This window comes from Acanthochromis polyacanthus, chromosome 8, assembly GCF_021347895.1.
Source record: "Acanthochromis polyacanthus isolate Apoly-LR-REF ecotype Palm Island chromosome 8, KAUST_Apoly_ChrSc, whole genome shotgun sequence".
NCBI lineage: Eukaryota > Metazoa > Chordata > Actinopteri > Pomacentridae > Acanthochromis > Acanthochromis polyacanthus.
Window position 1 is genome coordinate 40,115,001 of NC_067120.1, and position 24,072 is coordinate 40,139,072.

General features: G+C 40.6%; 1 protein-coding gene across 48 annotated transcripts in view; it reads right to left on the reverse strand.

The window, feature by feature from the left end:
• The window catches only part of LOC127535257 (NACHT, LRR and PYD domains-containing protein 12-like), a 76,166-nt gene continuing 52,094 nt past the window's right edge, over positions 1-24,072 (reverse strand). For 12 of the 48 annotated variants that reach the window (XM_051952672.1, XM_051952693.1, XM_051952689.1 and 9 more), the window contains 7 exons: positions 8,271-8,444; positions 7,034-7,210; positions 5,790-5,963; positions 4,546-4,719; positions 3,302-3,475; positions 2,501-2,674; positions 1-1,084 (listed from right to left, as the gene is read on the reverse strand). In XM_051952672.1, the coding sequence (XP_051808632.1) occupies positions 1,030-1,084; positions 2,501-2,674; positions 3,302-3,475; positions 4,546-4,719; positions 5,790-5,963; positions 7,034-7,210; positions 8,271-8,444 (1,102 nt within the window). In that variant the 3' untranslated portion in view covers positions 1-1,029. Of the gene's footprint in view, positions 1,085-2,500; positions 2,675-3,301; positions 3,476-4,545; positions 4,720-5,789; positions 5,964-7,033; positions 7,211-8,270; positions 8,445-21,605; positions 23,336-24,072 lie in introns of those variants that run through there. The other 36 variants (XM_051952712.1, XM_051952709.1, XM_051952704.1 and 33 more) reach the window with 18 other exon arrangements.

Below are 24,072 nucleotides of genomic sequence, written 5' to 3' on the forward strand. Positions count from 1 at the left end.
TCATCTGGAGTCCAACTTTATTTACAGCCACACTGACAGAAAACACAGAAACAGCCTCATTTCATGCTGTCACTGATTTATGGAGTTTAGCTGCGACCTGCAGAAGTTAGGAGGAAAAGTCAGAAACATAAAAAGAACCAACAGCGCCCCCTGGTGGTCTGTTGAGGAAATGCGTTGCTTCAGACTTTATTAAAGATCCAGAACCAGGTTCGACAAACACATTTTGGCAGAATTTGGAGAATATCAGATGCTTTCAGACCGGAGATTTTTTTTTATTTTAGGCCTCAAAAAGTCTTTTTAAAGATTCAGTATCTCCAGAAATAAAACTCCAGCAGTCATGAAATGTGTAGAGAACTCACACAGAATATTTTCATCAGATAAGAATGACTGAATGGATCCAACAGAGAAGAAATATTTCATTATTGGACCTTGAAGTCAGAAAAAAATGCAACTTCTTAAGGCGACAGTAGTGTAGTGTCTCCAGAAAATTCTTATAAGTACAGATATGTATGGATGAATCCATATTTCTACTATAATACAGTCTTTGGTCGACATTTCACCAGAGATCACCTGAGTTTTGCCCAATATTACTTTAAAATTGTCCAAAAGCACTCAGAAATTACCCAAAACTAGACAGAGATGGTCCAAAATGACTTGAACTTTGTCCCAAAAAGAGTTGAAATTTGCACCAATGAAGTTCATCAGCTCAATGTGCTGCAGGTAGAGAAGCTCAACAACTTTGACTGCAGCTGGAAATAGAAAGTCAACTGAAATAGAATCCTGCACCGACACAAACATCCTGAAACTTCCTGCACACTCTGCAACCTGACATCAACCTCCAACAGATCATGTCAACATTAACTGCACTTCTCCATCATTCAGTGTGGAGCTGCAACACTAAACTATACAGTGAGAACAACACACTTTACACTGGTTCCCAGTCCACCTCCCAGTAACATGGTCCAGTCAGAGTCTCTGCACACCAGCTGCTCCTTCAACATCTGGATCATCAGAACTCACTTCATCCTCTCAGAACCAAACTGATTTAAACCACAAATCTGGTTTTAAAGGCCGTGGCTTCCACCTGCAGAGAGAAGAATAAAGAGCAGAGGAGATGAATGAGTTTGATGAGCAGCTCATCAGGACTTCAGACGTGTTCAGAGCAGCAGCTTCATGTTAACGTGTTGGAGTGAACACACTGAGCTCCAAGCTCACACACCTGCACACACTGTCAGCATCAGGTGTGTTTCTCTGCACATTTCACTGCAGTCCACAGTGGAAACAAACTGCTGACAGTCATCAAGCTTCATTACTGCACAAACTCTTCACTCATGGATTTACTGCTGCTCCATTTAAACCAACAGTCTCTGAGTGTCCATCAACATCTCATCTGCTCCAGAAAAACTCAGAGTCTGGCAGCAAAGGGACACTAAATATGTTCAAATGCTTCTGGAAGCTTCAAAACCTGCAAAAATACTGAGAGTCAAACAGGACATTTCTAAAATAAAGAGATTTTTTAGCAGATTAAAGTAAAGCTAAACAGTCATTTTATGGTCAAACATTAGAAAAGAACAAATTAATATTTGAAGAAATTCAGATTTTTCATCTTGATGTTATTTACATTTCTGGTCTGTTGTTTAATTTTACATTCACATGGAAGTTCATTATTTTCTGTGATTTTACTACTAATTCTGTGTAATTGAACAAAATGATCAAATATCAGTAAAACAGCAGTTCACTGATTTACCATTTAAGAATCCTTAATAAACATCATTTCCCTTTAAATAGCAGCACATATCTGTAAAGTATTGATGTTTTTACTGATTTAAACACAGTAAAAAATGTTTGAAATTTTAGAGGAAAACATTATAAAAGAACACACTGATGTCTGTAAAAGTCCATTAAGTGAAAGGATTTACAGTCTGATCCTCTTTTTATGGTTTGTGGTAAATTTACGTTTTTTCTGCTGATTTGACTCCAAATTCTGTGTAATTGAACAAAATGATCCAACATATCCAAAATGAGAGTAAATGTTGAGAGAATGACTGAATGCAAAGATGCTGCTGTGAAATAAGAGGCGCTGGTTTGCAGGCTTCAGTCTCACTGATCTCAGAGCTGTGACAAACATCACACTGATCAGCTGATCACTGTTGGAATGAGACAACAGACAGTGAGATCAGATCTGATGGACACTTTGATGAAGGAGGACCACTGTCTCTGCACATCTGGAAGGCTGTCAGCTGGAATCAGCTTTATTTCCTCAACACATCAACACAACAACAACAGTCGGCTTCACATCCATCAAACACACCATGACAACAAGCTTGTGGCTCCTCTGATTGGCTGACTGCTGTCTCTGTGTTTCTGTCTCCATTCTGCTCTCACAGCTTCACTGAGAAGCTGCAGGTTTACAGGAGACACTGGATCTTTGCTTTGATACTGACTGTGTTTAGTAGAAAACTGCTGGAAGCAGCAGAGACTGATGGAACCTTCTACTGACCTCAGAGTCTGCAGGCTGCAGTCTGGACTCTTCACAAGATCTAACAGATGTTTCACTGATGGATACTGCAGGTCGTTATTGCTCAGGTCCAGATGTTCCAGATGGGAGGGGTTGGACTTCAGAGCTGAGACCAGAGAATCACAGCTGATCTCTGACAACCTGCAGTTCTCCAGTCTGAATAAAGAATAAAAGATGTGAGATGAGGAGACAAAGTTCCTGCTTGAAATCATTCAGAGTTTCATCATGAGTTCAGAGCTGAAGAAATCTGGATTTCTGTGCATCAAGTCAAGCTTAAATCTCCTTCAAATCTTCTTTTCATACGTGCAGCTTCATCAATGAGATCTGTTCATTTATTCTACCAGAGGAGAAGCTGCTGGACCACAGAGGACAAATACATTTGCTTCCAGGACAGAAAGGTGAAAAGCATCTAAAGGTTGAGCAGCAGATAAAGCCACTGTCTTTACTTCAGTCATCTCACAGCTCCAAATGCTGGAAAGGATGAAGGAGAGAGTTTGTGCCACTGGTGAGCTTCCAGTTAAAGTGTTCCAGTGATGTGACACACAACAGGTGCTGACAGGTGAGGAGAGTTCTTCTACTCACTGACTTCTAACAGCTCAGCACAGAGAACTTTAAGGACACTTTAGCTTTGACTCTGGACTGAGTCTAGACTTTATGACTCCCTGCTACATTTAAAAAGAAAAACTATGTGGATGATTCACAGCAGTCATTAAAACTGATGAGAAAAAAGAAACATTCACCCAAAGATGAGAACTTTGAATCACTGAAAACATGATGTCTGACCTCAGAGTCTTCAGGATGCAGTCTGGACTCTCCACAAAACCACTCAGATGTTTCACTCCTGAATCCTTCAGCTTGTTCCAGCTCAGGTCCAGATGTTCCAGATGGGAGGGGTTGGACTTCAGAGCTGAGACCAGAGAATCACAGCTGATCTCTGACAAACCGCAGCACTCCAATCTGAATAAAGAATCAAAGATGTGTATAAAATCATTGATGATCCATCAGATGTGTTCAGGTTCTGAATGTGCAGATCAACATTACTTTGTCCTCATCAATCAGCTTTTCTCTAAAAGCAGCACAGTGAATTTGTCCTTCTCTTATTGTGGATCATCATCATGTCAGCCTTCTACACACATCATCCACATGTCAGCACAACATTCATCCACCTATTCATGTCCACACATCAGTAACATGCTGCATCATCAACAGGATCAGGATCAGTCAAATAAAACTCAACACAAACCAAAGAAATATTTAGACTTCATTCACTAAACTTTGTCTCTTCAAACTGACCTGAGTTCAGAGGATCTTCTGGATCCAGATGTGACTCTTCGGCTCAAATAAAAACATTCATTTACTGTAACAGCTATAGGTGCGGTGTGCATAGTTTGTGTTAACTGACGATAACTTCAGTTGAGTTATTTATCAGTTATTAATTCATGGAATTTAAACACTTTTTACATGCTAAATTTAGTAACCTTTGCAATATTGTAATGGACATGGATGCAGCATTTGGTTAATTCCAGCTCATGTACTCATAAGAAATAAGGACAAAAATAGGAGCCTGTGCTATCTGTGTGATGCTCGGTACTGTGTGGGCAGACGGCCTGAGAGTCGAGAGGAGCTCACAGTTTTTCTGACTGTGTTGGGACTGTTTAGATTTTGTGCATATTTAAAGCCATGTCTGGACAGAAAATGTGTCTTCTATGTTTTGTATTTTTTTGTTCAATAAACGTAAAATGATGAACTTCTGTGGAGGACACATTTTTTGAAATGTGTCAGCCGTAAGGTCCTGTGGATGGTTCTGTTGGAAAAACTACAACAACAAACACTCAATATTTTATACACTTTCTGCTACAAACGCACCACTTTTGTCACAACAAACTGAATTTAGGACAAAAACAGAAAATGTGAACCAGAGCAGATTTACCGCTTCATGGATGGAAGTTCTGTTGAACAGAAATGAGCTTCAGTTGTTCATTAAACACATCAGATCTGCAACAGTAACAGACAGTCAGTGAACTGACCTCAGAGTCTTCAGGATGCAGTCTGGACTCTCCACAAAACCACTCAGATGTTTCACTCCTGAATCCTTCAGCTTGTTGTAGCTCAGGTCCAGATGTTCCAGATGTGAGGGGTTGGACTTCAGAGCTGAGACCAGAGAATCACAGCTGATCTCTGACAACCAGCAGTTCTCCAAACTGAATAAAGAATCAAAGATGTGTATAAAATCATTGATGATCCATCAGATGTGTTCAGGTTCTGAATGTGCAGATCAACATTACTTTGTCCTCATCAATCAGCTTTTCTCTAAAAGCAGCACAGTGACTTTGTCCTTCTCTTATTGTGGATCATCATCATGTCAGCCTTCTACACACATCATCCACATGCCAACACAACATTCATCCACCTATTCATGTCCACACATCAGTAACATGCTGCATCATCAACAGGATCAGGATCAGTCAAATAAAACTCAACACAAACCAAAGAAATATTTAGACTTCACTCACTAAACTTTGTCTCTTCAAACTGATCTGAGTTCAGAGGATCTTCTGGATCCAGATGTGACTCTTCAGCTCAAATAAAAACATTCATTTACTGTAACAGCTATCGGTGCGGTGTGCATAGTTTGTGTTAACCGACGATAACTTCAGTTGAATTATTTATCAGTTATTAATTCATGGAATTTAAACACTTCTTACATGCTAAATTTAGTAACCTTTGCAATATTGCAATGGACATGGATGCAGAATTTGGTTAATTCCAGCTCATGTACTCATAAGAAATAAGGACAAAAATAGGAGCCTGTGCTATCTGTGTGATGCTCGGTACTGTGTGGGCAGACGGCCTGAGAGTCGAGAGGAGCTCACAGTTTTTCTGACTGTGTTGGGACTGTTTAGATTTTGTGCATATTTAAAGCCATGTCTGGACAGAAAATGTGTCTTCTATGTTTTGTATTTTTTTGTTCAATAAACGTAAAATGATGAACTTCTGTGGAGGACACATTTTTTGAAATGCGTCAGCCAGAAGGTCCTGTGGATGGTTCTGTTGGAAAAACTACAACAACAAACACTCAATATTTTATGCACTTTCTGCTACAAACGCACCACTTTTGTCACAACAAACTGAATTTAGGACAAAAACAGAAAATGTGAACCAGAGCAGATTTACAGCTTCATGGATGGAAGTTCTGTTGAACAGAAATGAGCTTCAGTTGTTCATTAAACACATCAGATCTGCAACAGTAACAGACAGTCAGTGAACTGACCTCAGAGTCTTCAGGATGCAGTCTGGACTCTCCACAAAACCACTCAGATGTTTCACTCCTGAATCCTTCAGCTTGTTGCTGCTCAGGTCCAGATGTTCCAGATGAGAGGGGTTGGACTTCAGAGCTGAGACCAGAGAATCACAGCTGATCTCTGACAAACTGCAGTCCTCCAATCTGAATAAAGAATCAAAGATGTGTATAAAATCATTGATGAGCCATCAGATGTGTTCAGGTTCTGAATGTGCAGATCAACATTACTTTGTCCTCATCAATCAGCTTTTCTCTAAAAGCAGCACAGTGAATTTGTCCTTCTCTTATTGTGGACCATCATCATGTCAGCCTTCTACACACATCATCCACATGTCAGCACAACATTCATCCACCTATTCATGTCCACACATCAGTAACATGCTGCATCATCAACAGGATCAGGATCAGTCAAATAAAACTCAACACAAACCAAAGAAATATTTAGACTTCATTCACTAAACTTTGTCTCTTCAAACTGACCTGAGTTCTGAGGATCTTCTGGATCCAGATGTGACTCTTCAGCTCAAATAAAAACATTCATTTACTGTAACAGCTATAGGTGCGGTGTGCATAGTTTGTGTTAACCGACGATAACTTCAGTTGAGTTATTTATCAGTTATTAATTCATGGAATTTAAACACTTTTTACATGCTAAATTTAGTAACCTTTGCAATATTGTAATGGACATGGATGCAGAATTTGGTTAATTCCAGCTCATGTACTCATAAGAAATAAGGACAAAAATAGGAGCCTGTGCTATCTGTGTGATGCTCGGTACTGTGTGGGCAGACGGCCTGAGAGTCGAGAGGAGCTCACAGTTTTTCTGACTGTGTTGGGACTGTTTAGATTTTGTGCATATTTAAAGCCATGTCTGGACAGAAAATGTGTCTTCTATGTTTTGTATTTTTTTGTTCAATAAACGTAAAATGATGAACTTCTGTGGAGGACACATTTTTTGAAATGCGTCAGCCAGAAGGTCCTGTGGATGGTTCTGTTGGAAAAACTACAACAACAAACACTCAATATTTTATGCACTTTCTGCTACAAACGCACCACTTTTGTCACAACAAACTGAATTTAGGACAAAAACAGAAAATGTGAACCAGAGCAGATTTACAGCTTCATGGATGGAAGTTCTGTTGAACAGAAATGAGCTTCAGTTGTTCATTAAACACATCAGATCTGCAACAGTAACAGACAGTCAGTGAACTGACCTCAGAGTCTTCAGGATGCAGTCTGGACTCTCCACAAAACCACTCAGATGTTTCACTCCTGAATCCTTCAGCTGATCATTCCTGCTCAGGTCCAGATGTTCCAGATGTGAGGGGTTGGACTTCAGAGCTGAGACCAGAGAATCACAGCTGATCTCTGAAAACCTGCAGTTCTTCAATCTGAATAAAGAATCAAAGATGTGTATAAAATCATTGATGATCCATCAGATGTGTTCAGGTTCTGAATGTGCAGATCAACATTACTTTGTCCTCATCAATCAGCTTTTCTCTAAAAGCAGCACAGTGAATTTGTCCTTCTCTTATTGTGGATCATCATCATGTCAGCCTTCTACACACATCATCCACATGTCAGCACAACATTCATCCACCTATTCATGTCCACACATCAGTAACATGCTGCATCATCAACAGGATCAGGATCAGTCAAATAAAACTCAACACAAACCAAAGAAATATTTAGACTTCATTCACTAAACTTTGTCTCTTCAAACTGATCTGAGTTCTGAGGATCTTCTGGATCCAGATGTGACTCTTCGGCTCAAATAAAAACATTCATTTACTGTAACAGCTATAGGTGCGGTGTGCATAGTTTGTGTTAACTGACGATAACTTCAGTTGAGTTATTTATCAGTTATTAATTCATGGAATTTAAACACTTTTTACATGCTAAATTTAGTAACCTTTGCAATATTGCAATGGACATGGATGCAGCATTTGGTTAATTCCAGCTCATGTACTCATAAGAAATAAGGACAAAAATAGGAGCCTGTGTGATGCTCGGTACTGTGTGGGCAGACGGCCTGAGAGTCGAGAGGAGCTCACAGTTTTTCTGACTGTGTTGGGACTGTTTAGATTTTGTGCATATTTAAAGCCATGTCTGGACAGAAAATGTGTCTTCTATGTTTTGTATTTTTCTGTTCAATAAACGTAAAATGATGAACTTTTGTGGAGGACACATTTTTTGAAATGTGTCAGCCGTAAGGTCCTGTGGATGGTTCTGTTGGAAAAACTACAACAACAAACACTCAATATTTTATACACTTTCTGCTACAAATGCACCACTTTTGTCACAATAATCTGAATTTAGGACAAAAGCAGAAAAACAAACCAGAGCAGATTTACCGCTTCATGGATGGAAGTTCTGTTGAACAGAAATGAGCTTCAGTTGTTCATTAAACACATCAGATCTGCAACAGTAACAGACAGTCAGTGAACTGACCTCAGAGTCTTCAGGATGCAGTCTGGACTCTCCACAAAACCACTCAGATGTTTCACTCCTGAATCTTTGAAGATGTTACTGCTCAGGTCCAGATGTTCCAGATGTGAGGGGTTGGACTTCAGAGCTGAGACCAGAGAATCACAGCTGATCTCTGACAACCAGCAGTTCTCCAATCTGAATAAAGAATCAAAGATGTGTATAAAATCATTGATGATCCATCAGATGTGTTCAGGTTCTGAATGTGCAGATCAACATTACTTTGTCCTCATCAATCAGCTTTTCTCTAAAAGCAGCACAGTGACTTTGTCCTTCTCTTATTGTGGATCATCATCATGTCAGCCTTCTACACACATCATCCACATGTCAGCACAACATTCATCCACCTATTCATGTCCACACATCAGTAACATGCTGCATCATCCACATGTCAGCAAAACTGAGATGATCAGGGCATTTATTCACACTTCAACAATCTCAAACATCTTCACACTGTTTTCAGGAAAATACTCTAAATTTACCAACAAAAACTTCAAACTTCAGTCAAGGATTTAAACTGAATATATTGATAAACCATCAACAGTGAACTGACCTGAGAGTCTCCAGTTTACAGTTTGGACTCTGCAGTCCATCACAAAGATGCTTCACTCCTGAATCCTTCAGTCTGTTTCCACTCAGATCCAGTTCTATCAGATGGGAGGGGTTGGACTTCAGAGCTGAGGCCACGACTTCACAGTGACTCTCTGAGAGTCCACATTTAGAAAGTCTGTAATGAAACATAAATGATAAAACATGTTGTTATGAAAGAGGACACTTTATGTTTCCTTCATGCATTTGACAGCAGAACATCTGGACTGGTCCGGTTGGACATTTACTTCTTCACATCAGTGCTTCAGCTGATCTTCTCTGACTGTTTGACATCAAACTGAATTCTCGTCAGCCTCTCTCACACCTGCACACTTTGAATCTTTCTTTGCTTTCATCTGCAGATGGAGGACAGAAGATGGACTTCCATTCAGGCTTCCATACTGTCCACAGTCTGTCAGTGTGATCTGATCCCACGTCTGACTCCACAAAGTTCTCAGGAGAACATCTGGATCAGGAGAACATTTTCTGTCCTGTTTTACTGGACTCAGGATGTTGTGACTGAGTTGAGTTCAGTCAACAGTTCCAGTAGAAAGATGATGATGTCTCTGCTGTGGACCTGCTGCTGTCAGCTTCACCTCCATCACTCAACATTTACAGTCTGCTGTCAAACGCTACACAAACCAAACGGATCACACCTGAACACCATGAATATGAACATCAGGAAATATTCTCCTGTGATGACAGACCACTGAGTCAACTTTAGTCCTCAATGTTCTTTAGAGAGATTCTGGAAAACTTGTTGAGCACAAACACAAAGAACAAACCACTAAAGTTGTGCCTGAATCTTTAAAGGCACAAAAACTGAATATTACCCGTAACACTGATAACAAAGAACGATATAGTTTAATAAGATAAAACCTAAAACAATGTGAAATAAAAACTAAGAACTCAAACTAATTCAGATTCAGTTCACATCAGTGACAGCAAGAATTCCTTCAATCATTTCTGTCAGACTTCAGAAATGTTTGTTAAGGACACAGATCTGATTCTAAACTCTGAAAAGGAGAGAAATCTGTTTGATTAGAAAAGATTTCAGAATCCTCATGTGATAATAACTTTACTGTTTCACTGAAAACTGGAAAATGTTTCCACATAAAGAACCTCTACAGTTCTTCATGAGTTTCTGCAGATCTGCATGTTTCCTCCATCAGCCAACGGAAGAACCTCAGAAGAAAAAACTGTCCGATGGAATAATTTTTAGAATTAAACAGAAAAACTGTCTTCATTCATTTATCAGCTTTAAACACAAGAACATGAAAAATCCACATTTTCACAGCGTTTGAAGCAGCCGAAGAACATCTGAGACTAAACACAGCTGACATGATGTTTGAAATAAACAAGAGGAACGTTAAGAAGAATGAGATGTTCTAGTGAGAACATGTGAAGAACTGAACTACTGATCTACTCTGACTGATCATGTTCATCACATCTGGACTCACCGAGCCTTTCTGCAGTTCCTCACAGCTGGAATCAGTCTCTGTTTTCCCTCATCTGATGTTCTGTACTTGTCCAGGTCCAACTCCTCCAGAACCTCCTCTGACATCTGCAGCATGTAGGCAAGAGCTGAACAGTGGATCTCAGAGAGTTCCTTCTCTGATCTTTTCTCTGACTGCAGGAACTCTTGGATCTCCTGATGTACTGAGAGATCCTTCATCTCCATCAGACAGTGGAAGATGTTGATGCTTCTGTCTGGAGACATTTTATAACTCTTCATCTTCTTCAGGTTACTGATGACTCTCTGGATCATTTCTGGATGGGTCTCTGTCTGACCCAGCAGACCTCCTAAGAGTCTCTGGTTGGACTCCAGACAGAGGCCATGAAGGAAGCGAACAAACAGGTCCAGGTGACCATTTCGACTGCTGAGGGATTTCTTCATGACTCTGTCCAGGAACACATCCAGGGATGAGATGTCTGTGTTATTATCCTCCTCTTCCTCATCGTCACTACTATCATCATCATCATCATCAACAACAACATAAAGATTATTCTGCTCTTTTCTAAGGAACTTCTCCAGCACCTCAGTCTTCCTGTTGGTGTGACAGTGGAACATGTAGACTGCAGCCAGAAACTCCTGAACAGTCAGATGGACGAAGCAGAACACCTTGTCCTGGTACAGCCCACTCTCCTCTTTAAAGATCTGTGTGAACACTCCTGAGTACACTGAGGCTGCTTCCAGATCGATGCCACACTCTGTCAGGTCGGACTCATAGAAGATCAGGTTTCCTTTCTGCAGCTGCTCAAAAGCCAGTTTTCCCAGAGACTCAATCATCTTAATGCTGTCTGGACTCCAGTGTGGATCTGTCTCTTTTCCTCCTTCATACTTGACCTTCTTGATTTTGACCTGAACCACCAGGAAGTGGATGAACATCTCAGTCAGGGTTCTGGGCAGATCTCCTCCCTCTCTGCTTCTCAGCAGCTTCTCCAGAACTGTAGCAGTGATCCAGCAGAACACTGGGATTTGGCACATGATGTGGAGGCTTCGTGATGTCTTCATGTGGGAGATGATGCTGCTGGCCTGCTCCTCATCTCTGGATCTCTTCCTGAAATACTCCTCCTTCTGTGGGTCGGTGAACCCTCTGACCTCCGTCACCATGTCCACACAGTCAGGAGGGATCTGATTGGCTGCTGCAGGTCGTGTGGTTATCCAGAGGCGAGCAGAGGGAAGCAGCTTCCCCCTGATCAGGTTTGTCAGCAGCACATCCACTGAGGTGGACTCTGTAACATCAGTCAGGATCTCATCGTTGTAGAAGTCCAGAGGAAGGCGACACTCATCCAGACCGTCAAAGATCAACACAACCTGGAAGTCTTCAAAGCTGCACATTCCTGCTGCTTTGGTTTCATTGAAGAAGTGATGAACAAGTTCCACCAAACTGAACTTTCTCTCTTTCAGCCCATTCAGCTCTCTGAAAGTGAATGGAAACATGAGCTGTATGTCCTGGTTGGTTTTGTCTTCAGCCCAGTCCAGAGTGAACTTCTGTGTTAACACTGTTTTCCCGATGCCAGCCACTCCCTGTGTCATCACTGTTCTGATTGGTATGTCTTTTCCAGGTGAGCCTTTAAAGATGTCTTCTGGTTTGATACTTGTTTCTGCTTTCCTGGATGCTGCTTCAATCTGTCTGACCTCATGTTCATCATTGACCTCTGCAGTCCCTCCCTCTGTGATGTACAGCTCTGTGTAGATTTTATTCAGGAGGGTCGGCTGTCCTGCTTTAGCGATGCCCTCAAACACTCTCTGGAACCTCTTCTTTAGGTTAGACTTGAGTTTGTCTTTACACTCTGACAGAATCTCTGAATCAAAGACAGGAAATTACACAAATGAGAAGAAACTGTTAAAAATGTATGAATGAAAACATATTCCAGCAGGTGTGTTCTAGATTCATTGTATTGGACTATCAGGTCTTCACTGGGTGGAAGGTTTTATTGTAAAATCATCCTTTGTGTCTTTGAATCAGAAAGGATGAAGCAAACACAGACTGAGTCCCAGCAAAGAGGAACAGTTTTACTGGGGTTTGACAGACACTAAAATAGGAGTTTAACGACAGCAAACAGAGTCAGAGGAAAAATCTACACACATACACACATTTATATACAACTGAGGACATCTGAAGGGTGAAGAAGTGATCCATGAAAAAAACAAGTTCAACACAGACAGGCTTTCTTTGTGTAAGTGGGACTGACAAAACCTAAAACCTCAGGCAGAGATAATGGGTATCATGAAGGTGGTTATCATCTTTCTTTGTTAACCAGGTTTTCTTCTTCAGACAGTGTGTCCAATCACATAAAATGGATCTTTTAATGAGTCATGTGACTCTTCTTCTGCACAAAATGAACAAATCATGTGTCACCAACTTCAGTCAACAGGTTGTTATAATGTAGAACTATGAAAAATATTCAAAAATATAACTACAAATGATTCCAGAGAGTAATTTTGGTATTAAACTGTTAATGCTGTGAGTTACTAAAAGTATTTTCCCCACTCAGTGACTCTCAACACAGCTGTTTATTTTTAACTTACAGCTGAACACTGGAGCTGTTAAACTTTAAACTTCATTCATTTAGACACGACACTAATATTTAAGTCTGTCCCATTATAAAGGATATCACTAATGTTTACACCCAAAGCAAAGTGAAATTAATGTTATTGAATATTTTCTGTCATAAATACCAACAGACTCATCAATTTTGTGAGCTTTGTTGTATTTACTGCAGCTACTTCGGACCAAACATGAAATACAGATTTAAGAATTTTCTGCATAAGCAAGAGAATGCATGTGGGTTGCCATGGCAACATAACACATACAATGCGTTATTTAGTGCAGTCACTAATGTACAGATCAACAAATTTGCAGATAAAACTTCATCTGAGTATCTGGATCACTCAGAGAGAATTGTCAGAAGAAGAACTGGTGAAAGGAAGACGCTTCTTGCAGCTGATTCAATTCCCAACTCTGACCATGACCTCCTCTGGAGCAAGTTAGCAGAAACGCGAATTAGGCTGAGTGTTGTTCCGATCCGATGCTGGCATTGGATTTCATGCTGATATTGCGCTATTTTAAGGTATTGGTATCGGCGAGTAAACAGACCAAATCACCAGTGCGACTATTAAATTGCAATATCAGACGTGAAAGGGCAGTCAGGCTCCACTACTTTTGCTAATGCTGCTATGACAGGAAGTCAGTTCTTCTTCGCTGATTTGACAGGAAGTTGCTACAAGCCGTAGCTACAGTAAAGCATGTTGGCTGTTTGGCAGTATTTTCACCTAGACCAACCAACAAGTAAGACTGCAAAATGTCAGATTTGCAAAAAGGATGTTTCGAGAGGTGGCTCTCATGTAGGGGCATTTAACACGAGCAACTTGATAAAGCATTTGAAAGCGCACCACCTCGAAGAACACCAGAGAGTCATCGAAGCTAACACCGAATGATGGAAGCAACAAACTATAGAAGATTCTTTCACACGGAGAGAGAAGTTTCCCAAAGAGTTTCAATGTGCCACCGGAATAAGCAATAAAATTGTGGAGTTTATTGTCTTGAGTGACCAGCCACTATCACTGGTCGAAAATGTGGGATTCCACTGCATAATGGAGTATATTGAGCCGCGCTACAATTTGCCTGGCCGCAAATACATTTCAGAAACGGCGCTCCTTAAACTGTACATGACAGTGAGTAAGTGCATTTCCAACAAACTTAAAGAGATTCCAGCTGTCAGCTTCACTACAGACATTTGGAGCAGTGACGTTTCCTCGTCTTTACTTAGCTTGACAGCTCACTGGGTGAATATGCAGATGCAGTCATCTTTTACACGTCAGAGTGCCATGTTGCATGCTCGCCAGTTCCGTGGATGACATACAGCCCTTGCCATTGCCGAGGCACTTGGGGAGATGCTCGATAAGTGGAAAATAAAGAAATCCAGTGTTCATGTTATTCTGCGAGACAATGCTAGCAACATGAAAAGGGCCATGCAAGAGTTTGGCGTGCCTAGTTTGGGATGCTTTGCCCACTCGCTGCAGCTGGTGGTTCATGAGGGGTTGTTGTCACAGAGAAGCGTCAGTGACACTGTGGCTCACTGTAGAAAAATAGTTGGACATTTCAGGCACTCTCCACTAGCTACAACGTATCTTGAAGACATACAGAAAGATTTACATATGCCCAGCAAACGTCTTCAACAAGACGTTGCAACCAGATGGAACAGTACTTTCTATATGGTGGAGAGTGCATTGGAGCAGAAATGGCCAATTTCCGCATACGGAGCAGAATACGACCTCCCTGCGAGCCTGACTCCTAATCAGTGGTCTCTTTTGGAAAAAACTGTCCTTGTTTTGAGCCCATTCGAAGAGCTTACCAAAGAGATGAGCTGCGCTGCCTTGTTTCTGTCTGAAGATGTCATGATCCTCCTGCTCCAGTGCACTGGCTTAATCAGCCAAACGATGAATGGCTGTGTGGAGAGCGCAGCTGGCAGGAATTGACAATCACCGCTGCATATAAGCCTACCTCCTTGCACAACTCACTGCTGGTTCATTGCTCTATGCTTCATCTGCCATGCTACACCACGAAACTCGCTACAACCTGCATGCTGCTTCCTGGACTCTGTCTCCCTTTTTGGACTGCTTTCCTGTTTCCCTGCCATTGCCACATTCTCTTCACCTGCTCCATTCGTTTTGCCCACCTCCGCCTTTGGACTTTCAGTGAGTCTCCCTGCTCCCGTGATTTAGTTTAGTTTTATATTTAGTTTAATTTGGCCTTCGGGTCCGCCCTTGGTTTAGTTCAGTTCAGTTCTCCTTTCTGCTTTTCCCCTCCTGTTTCATTTAAGAGTTTTCTGTTTGTTTCCTTTGTTAATTCAATTAAATCATTATTAATTCACCTCCCGTTTGTGCCTGCTGCTTGGGTTCTCCTCCGATTCGTGACAGAAGTCGTCCCTTCTGTGACTGTTCTAAAACGGCTGCTTTCCCATCAGTGCCATGACGATTCAGGAATAAAAACCATGAAATCAACACTACTTGAAGCAGTCAACAGACGATTTCAAGCTTTTGAGCAAGAGCCCCTGTATGCAGTTGCTACTCTCCTGGACCCTCGTTTTAAAGACGGGTACGGTGTCTATTCAATTTTAGCTCATAATTAAACTGTATTCTAATTTGCCTGATAATTTGCTTTTTTTGTTAAGCCAACAATTTATTTTAAAAATTACAAAATCACATAATTAAATGCATTGTAATGTGTTAAATTCATGTAGTGCTTATTTTGTGACCACACTCCAAGAAGATTACTAGCAAACAAATCATAGGCAACATAGTACATTACAGCTGTATGGCTTTAAGCCTTTGAACACATATTGGGGGGTAATCTTGCTCTTATTGTTTCTTCTGTGTTTTGTTGCTTTGAGATACTTCTCCTGCACTGATCACATCAGAGATGCAAAGGAAGCCCTGACAAAAGAGATGGAAAAGACTGAGCCATCTGATACTGAGACCACCACAGAAAGCCCCAGGAAACGTCCACGAATGGAGGCAGAACCCGAGACTCGCAACAGTAATCAGAGTGGGCTGAAGGGAATATTTGAAGAGATTGTCCAGGAGCATGAAGAACATGGCACACCACTCACCAGTGCCCGTGCTCAACTACAAACATATCTAATGGAGCCAACTGTCCCACGCTCAGTCCTTTTCAATACTGGGCAAACAACCTTGTTTGGTTTCCCTCCTTGGTTGTCACCGCTGCAAAGTTTATTTCTGCTCCTAGTACAAGTATAGATAGTGAGAGACTGTTTAGTGCAGCATCCAACATTATTGATGAGAAAAGAAACAGGCTTGGAGGTGAGAGCAGAAATGCTCATTTCCCTTAAGAAGAACCTCCCAGTGTACCTAAACTTGTGAGGGGAAAAAATGGTTTCTTGAATCCTATGTTTAATCAATGTTCATTTTGCTCATTTTAGAGCTTGTTCATTTGAAGTATGATTTTGTATCTAGGTGCACACTAAAGCAGATATTTGCACATTGGTACTGCACTTTTTCATGCTTTAGATTAGATTTATACTGAAATATTGTTGGTGTTTTTTTTCCCCCAATTGTTGAGCCCGGTCTCACGGGGATTCGTGAAACTGTCACGTAAGTTTTAGTTTCGGTTTCGTGCGCACCAACACGATTTCGTCATGTTTTTCGCGCCGCTCACCACGAAATGCGCACCAATGTATTTTAAACGGCGGACTTTTCGTGCCACTCAGAACGTATTTCAAAAGAATGTGTATATTATATTTTTAATGTAAAACCGTGGCGAATCCAACGCTATATTTTGCATGACATCGTCCCTAAACATAACCATAACCTAACCATAAGCCGGTGGTACACTTACCAATTTGCATAGGAATTTCAAGAATGTCCGGCGGCCGCAAACGCAATCACACAAGCAGTATACGCCGATGGACAGCTTAGATCGTCATGAATCCGCCGGTATAAACCACTTTCAGATGTGATTACCACAGCGAAAAACATTTCGTGGTGAGCGGCACGAAAAACATGACGAAATCGTGTTGGTGCGCACGAAACCGAAACTAAAACTTACGTGACAGTTTCACGAATCCCCGTGAGACCGGGTTGAATTGTTATGGTCCTTGTGAAAACTATTTGCAAGTTGTTATTGCACTTTTTCATACTTGAATTCTTACAATTCTCAAAGTTTTTTGTTAGAGTAGACATTCTTATGTTGATTTGAAACACTTGATATAAAGTTAAAGAAAATAGTATTATACGCGATATTAATGTTGCACAAACGTTAACTTTTTTTATTTTTATAAAGTTACTGTCAAGTTGTTTATGACAAAATAAACAACATTCATTCAAATAATATACTGTCAGATGTTTTTGTTTTTTATACTAGTTTTGAATCTTAAAATTGTCCAAAATGTAAAGGACAAACAGGTTGAATGGTAAATACAGTTGTAGTGTTTTTTTGTTCATACACCTCGGTATCGGCGAGTATTCAAGCCCAAGTATCGGATGGGAAAGGAAAAAATGGTATCGGAACAACACTAATTCGGCTTCTTTCTATTGATTTCTGTGGAGATAATTTTGTGTATATGTGTACTGAGAAATGTGTTTGTGTACATTTAGAGGTCTTAGAAGTATAACGTTCTGCAGATCACCAACTCCACTCACACATGGACACACCTTCATGTGTACAGATGTGTGGAATGATGGTTGTGTAATATTTTAGTGTTGTGTGTGAAGTCTGACATCTTTCTTGGAAAATGTGCACATTAGTTTGCCTTAAAGCCTTAAACTCAGAGACTGGAGACACCAGCTGCAGTGTGTTTACTTTGGTGGTCCACATGGACAAAGTGTGTCTGGGATGAATCTCGGGTCTATTTTCTGCAGTTCATGAACTCATTTTGACTTTAATCGTATTCATGTACAGACTGTTATCTAATGTTTTATCTTTATGTCAAATTTTGGGCTCAGTTTTTGTGTCGTTTAGTTTTCTACTGGTTTTTGATCAGTAACGTGTCTCCTGTATGTAGAGACGTGAAGAATCAGGTCAGAAAATATTGGCTGATCCAAGCCAGTGATTCCCAGCTGGATCATGTTTTTTCTGTTTTTCCCAGATTTAGTCACGTCTGATTTGTTGGTCGCAGTTTCACAAAGGGACTTTAAATTAATGGTTTGTGCTGCTACTGTGGATATTTTTGGTCCTATTGTTGCTTATTCCAGATGTATCATGTTAATTAATCATTCTAACATCTGTGTGTTCTTCTTGGTTTCTCTGGAACATCCCACTTTTAATCTTCACCTGACTTACCTTCTTTGATGGCTCTTGAGATTTTCGGCACCAAATCATTTCTATTCATCTTCTTTGAAACCTCCTGAGTGACTTTAAGGGCATTTGTAGTACCATGGGTCTGGACCATTAGATCCACAGTGTCGCCCCTGTTTGCCTTCTCCAGTCGACACTTTGGGATTGATTTGGAGTCTTCTCTGAGCTTCTCCTGATTCAAGTACCATCTGAAGTTTTTAAACTCCTCTTCTACCAACTCTTCCAAAGTCTCCAGAAGGACTTCTTTAGCCATCGTCATGTTTCATCCTGTAAAGATCCAAGAGATATGAATAGATATTGACAAAAATAAATCACTGCTATGAAAACAGCTGCACAGTTTACTTTCTGATCCAACATCAGTCTACATGATTGAAAGAGCTGTTGTATTTATTTTTAATTGTAAGAGAAACTGGTTCGTTTTTTGATTTCTGAGATATCTGGGGATCACCATATCACTTGTCTCAAGCTAGCTCACATCCAGTGGCAAAGAGGAGAAACAAGTTTAAGATGCCACATCTGTGTTTGGTTTCAAAATATCAGGACCAACAATGAGAAGCCTGAGGTGTGAGGAATCCAAATGAAGTGTTGGTGGTGGTGATGAGTGAGGCATGTGTGTGAGTTACCAGGCAGAAATAAATGAGGAAAGAAACTACAGGAAAGAGGTGTGGATCCTCAGAGAGAGAGACGATGTTTAGAGCAAAGTAACCAGAGTGGAGGCGTACAGAGGTAGAACCAGTTCAGTCTAATCATCCTCCCAACACCTTAATACGGTCAACATCTTAACTGTACAGTACTTTAAGATCCCAGTTTATCAAGGAGAACCCCAACAGAGTTTCTTCTTCTGGACCTGGTTCTCTGCTGCACCAACACACCTTTAGTTACTGACATCTTTAAATATCTGTCCAGTTTTAAAATGTAGAAGAACAAGTGAAGCAGTTTTCAGTAAAGATCATTCACCAGATAAAAGCTTCCACAGCAGTCAGTATTAAAACACTCCTGTGATTTAAAAACACCAAGAACACAAAGAAGGTTTTCTGACAGCAGAACAATAATAACATTAAACTAACACTCACCATGTTGTCCTCCTCTGTCGACTGTAAAACGGACTCTGAACTGTTCGTTTCCTTCTAATGTTTTTGTCTCACTCAGAGCTGCTCCTCCTCTGTTTCCTGGAGATCACATGACTACATCTAACTACAGCTGTGTGGTTTCCTTCCTTCAACATGTTCTGATGCTGCTCAGCTGAAGACACATTTACTAACTGTTCTGGACAGACTGATCAGAGACACGCTGCTGCTGCAGTTGTTGTTCCAGCACTGAAAGAAGAACGCTGTCAGCTGATCAGCATGTTTTCACTGATTAGGATCAAACTCTGTCAGGTGTGATCAGTGAACTGGAGCTCTGCAGAGTGAACCAAAGCTGTGATGCAGTGACACATCCAGAGCTGTTCACTGTCTTTATGGGCATGAAGTTCAGCTATATCACCACAAACAGTCGCTGTGTGGCCTCACAGTCCACTTATCTCTGAGCTCAGCTGCTGCTTATCACCCTTCAACCATTAAACACTCGTCCACACAACACACTGCACACACACGTGACATTTACGCTCACTGAACATCCATCCAACTTCCTGTCCTCAGACCACGTTAGTGTTCCACTTCATGGAGCTCACTTTAACTGCTTTTAGTTACGCCGGCTGCTTTTATTCAGACTGACAAACAGGTGAGTCCGAACAGGTGAGGCGAGTCCACAGTGACCAGGAGGTTTAGAGGAGGTTAACAGGTAGTGAACAGGTGAGCTGCTTCCTCTGTTTGCTCTCCCTCTGAAGCCTCTCCAACAGATCAGCTCCATGTGACGCTGTGCTGCGTTCATGGCCGCGTGGGAAAGTCTGGAGATCACATGGAGCTGCGTTCACGGTCACACTGTAAAAAGATAAAATAACTACAGAATAATGATATTTTAAAAAAAGAGTATAATACAATGCAAATAATAATGTAATATTATGACAATGATTATTATTGTCAGTTTCAAAAGATGAATATTTGAGTTAAAACCTGAGATTATTATATACAATACAAATTTTGATTTTTTTACTCGTGTTTCTGTGTTTTGACTCGACCAGAAAGAAAAGAACAAAATCAGAAATTGAATGGAATTAAAATATAAAATATTATAATCATTTCCACAATCCTGGATCTCTATTTCAATGAGAAATCAGGAAAAAAAAACACAACAGAAAACATGAGATTAAAAACATTAAAATGCTGATTTAATTTGAATCAATCCTGACACCTAGTGGTGGGGCAGCGTAAACAACAAAAATCAGAGCTACTGTCCAGGTGGACGTTTTCAAAGCTTCAATTAAATTTACATCATTAAATGTGTTGTAGAGATTTAATGATAATATTTAGAATAGTCAGGTTAAAAATATAATTACATGATAAGGAATTATACGTGAAAATATTTCATTTTCATGTCCAAAATAGCGGGCTGCACAGTGCAGTAGTGGTTAGCACTTTCACCTTGCAGCAAGAAGATCCTGGTTCAAATCCCGGCCTGGGCCTGGGATCTTTCTGCATGGAGTTTGCATGTTCTCCCTGTGCATGTGTGGGTTTTCTCCGGGTACTCCGGCTTCCTCCCACAGTCCAAAAATATGCTCCCAAATGAAAAATGAATCCAAAAATGGTTAAAAAATGTCCAAAATCACTGCAAGAGTTCCTTTAAATTGTCCAGAGCTACTCAGAATGTATATGTGTAGATGCAGAGCTCCTGTTTCTGAGCTACCAGGTCACCCAGCTGCTCATCTTTTATCAGGAACTAACCAGAGATCCCACATCTCCCTGCTCCTCTCTTCACTGTCTCCTGATCATTCCTCATGTTCATTTTAAAATGCTGCTGCTAACTTCTGAGGCTGTGCGTCTCCAAACACAGTGGAATATCTCCGACATCCTTCATCCTCACGCCCCAAATAGAGCTCTCAGGTCCAGCCAACAAAAATGACTTGTCTCACTAATCGAGTATAAAACTTGTGCTGACTGTACATTCTGAGCTCTTCCTCTACAGCTGAGATCAGTCGACTCCTGTGAAGCTTTTCATGAACGTTTTTATTCAGACTGTTGGTTGATCTGTAGCTGCTCTGTTTATTGATTTTGTTGATGGATGCTTTACTGAAATGTTTCTTAGCTGTTACTCTCCTGTTTTATCAAATTATTCTCTTTATTATTGTAGTTTTATTGTTACTGAGAAGCACTTTGTGATTTTCTACCTGTGAAAGGTTCTCTAGAAATAAATTTTACTGACAAGACGTCAACCAGAAAACTTCCTGTCAAGTGACTTGTTGTGGAAAATCTGGATGAGCTGCAGCAAAAACAGTCACAGAGCAACAGAATTAGTCTTTGTAATTTATTAAAGAATAAAAGGAGTAACGATTTATAATAAAGAAGAGAAATGCAGAGTGAATATTTGAGCTGAAAGGGCAGAGCTCCAACACCAGGATCATGTTCAGAGATGTGATCCACAGAAAAACATTCAACACAAACTGATCAGAGTATCCGTCCTTCACACAGTACAGCTTTGCTTTTCTCATGGAGACAACTCAGACTCCTCAGCTGAGGAGTTCTCAGTCTGTGTGAGGCCTTGGTGCTTGATGCTGCTCACAACATCATCACATATCAGGACTAAATCAGAGAAAGCTGCTCACAGTCTGTCCTGTTATGATCCAGACAAACAGTCATGTCCACACAGATACAACTCATCCAGGTACAAATGACATTTTACTGCAACAGACTGAAAAATGAAAGAGAAATCTGAAGTTACAAACATGACCACCAGAGGGCGCTGTTACATTTCAGATTTTGCACACATGACAAAACATCAGCGTCTCTAAATAAACTGCTTGGAATGAATGACAGAGATGAACAAATAAGTCCACAGTAAAAGACACATGATAAATATGTGAATAAAGAAAAACACTAAAAGAATGAACTGAGCTGTAAAAGAGCAGTTTATGGACTGTTGTTGGTGTTCATCCCTCAGATATTTGACTGGAAGAAAACAAGGTGGAATAAAGTCCTGACAACGATGTCAGAGAGAAGCTCCGCTGAGAGCTGACACATAACATAAGAAGATATTCACCAAACCAGAAAAACACGGAGACTGTAATTTTACTTGCAAGGGCAACACAGCACAGTGTAACAAGACACATTAGTGCGAGCTGCAAAGACTGCTCCCATACGAAGTTTATTTTATACACAAGCAGAGATGAAAACATAGCATAAGATAAGAAATAGCTCGAGTTACACAAGGGGGTGTGCTAAGCTGAAAGAGTGGAAATATACTGGGATGTGGAGACTAGGGAGAGAGAGAGAGAGATATGTGCAGATAGAAGTGAGTGAGTGGTATTCTATAAAAATAGTCATGTAAAACACTATGCACACACAGTTAATGCTCTAAGGCTTGATTATGATAAATGTATTTACAAATTCAATTCTAACAAACGATCAGCTCTGACAGCAGTGAAGACAGACTTTATTTAAAGGCTTCAAGGCTCTGATTGTTCTCTACAAGATGAGTCAGGATTATGTTTCATCCAGATGTTCTAAAAGCTCAGACTGAATTATTAGCAGCAGTGAGGTGATGCTAGCAGAAGCACAAAACTAAAAGATCATCATGTCAGACTCCCAGAAACAGATGAAGGCTGAAAACCTGGAAGTGAGACTCCAAGTGGGCAGATATCAGTCAAAGAGAATCAAATGTGGATTTTCAGCTCACAGTCAGAGTGTGTGTTCATGAAGCAGCCTCTGTTTGCTGCATGCTGCTGAATTACAGGAAATCTGACCAATAATATGATGGAACTCTTCCAGCTGGGACACTATTGGACTGCTTTCATGATCAAACCTGCTCAGTCATCATCCTGATACTGACCAGAAATGCAGAAAACCTCATTTTACGAGATTTTGTCACAAAGTTGCTCTGACTGGAACCAAACTCTACATTTTTAAAGCTTCTATTGGTGTCAATCACAGGAAAATAATTCAGCCCCTCAGGATGGAAATAAATGTTTTATGGTTGGTGGAGAATCAGAACAGAAACATTGAGATGTTTGGACCAAACTTCCACCTTCATAGAACTGTTTTGTATTGTTCTGTCACAGCAGGTTGAACCATTGAAGAGCAGATGTTCACATCAATGAGAAGGTTAAACTTCAGGACTGCATTATTTGTCATTATTTCAGACATCCAGCCACAGACTGGTATGAAGAAAACCACACATCAAATCCTCATGACCACCTTCTTTAAGGACTTTGAACTCAGAAACTAATGTTAGCTTTGAGCCCAGATTTTACAGGAGCTCAGCTCAATATTCATATTTTTAAAAACCCAGTAAAATGTGTTTCATTAAACTCTCTCTGGGCTCCAAGGCTTCAGCTGACATGTTTCCAGGACACTTTGTTCTCATCAGCTCAATGTGCTGCAGGTAGAGAAGCTCAACAACTTTGACTGCAGCTGGAAATAGAAAGTCAACTGAAATAGAATCCTGCACCGACACAAACATCCTGAAACTTCCTGCACACTCTGCAACCTGACATCAACCTCCAACAGATCATGTCAACATTAACTGCACTTCTCCATCATTCAGTGTGGAGCTGCAACACTAAACTATACAGTGATAACAACACAATTTACACTGGTTCCCAGTCCACCTCCCAGTAACACGGTCCAGTCTCAGTTAGTCTTTCTACCGCTGCTTGCTCGGCTCATACTTCAGTCTATCTATTAACACACTTACCTCCAGCAAACACGATGTTATCTTACGTCCTGATCTATGCATCACAACATCTCCAGAGAGAGAAGAAC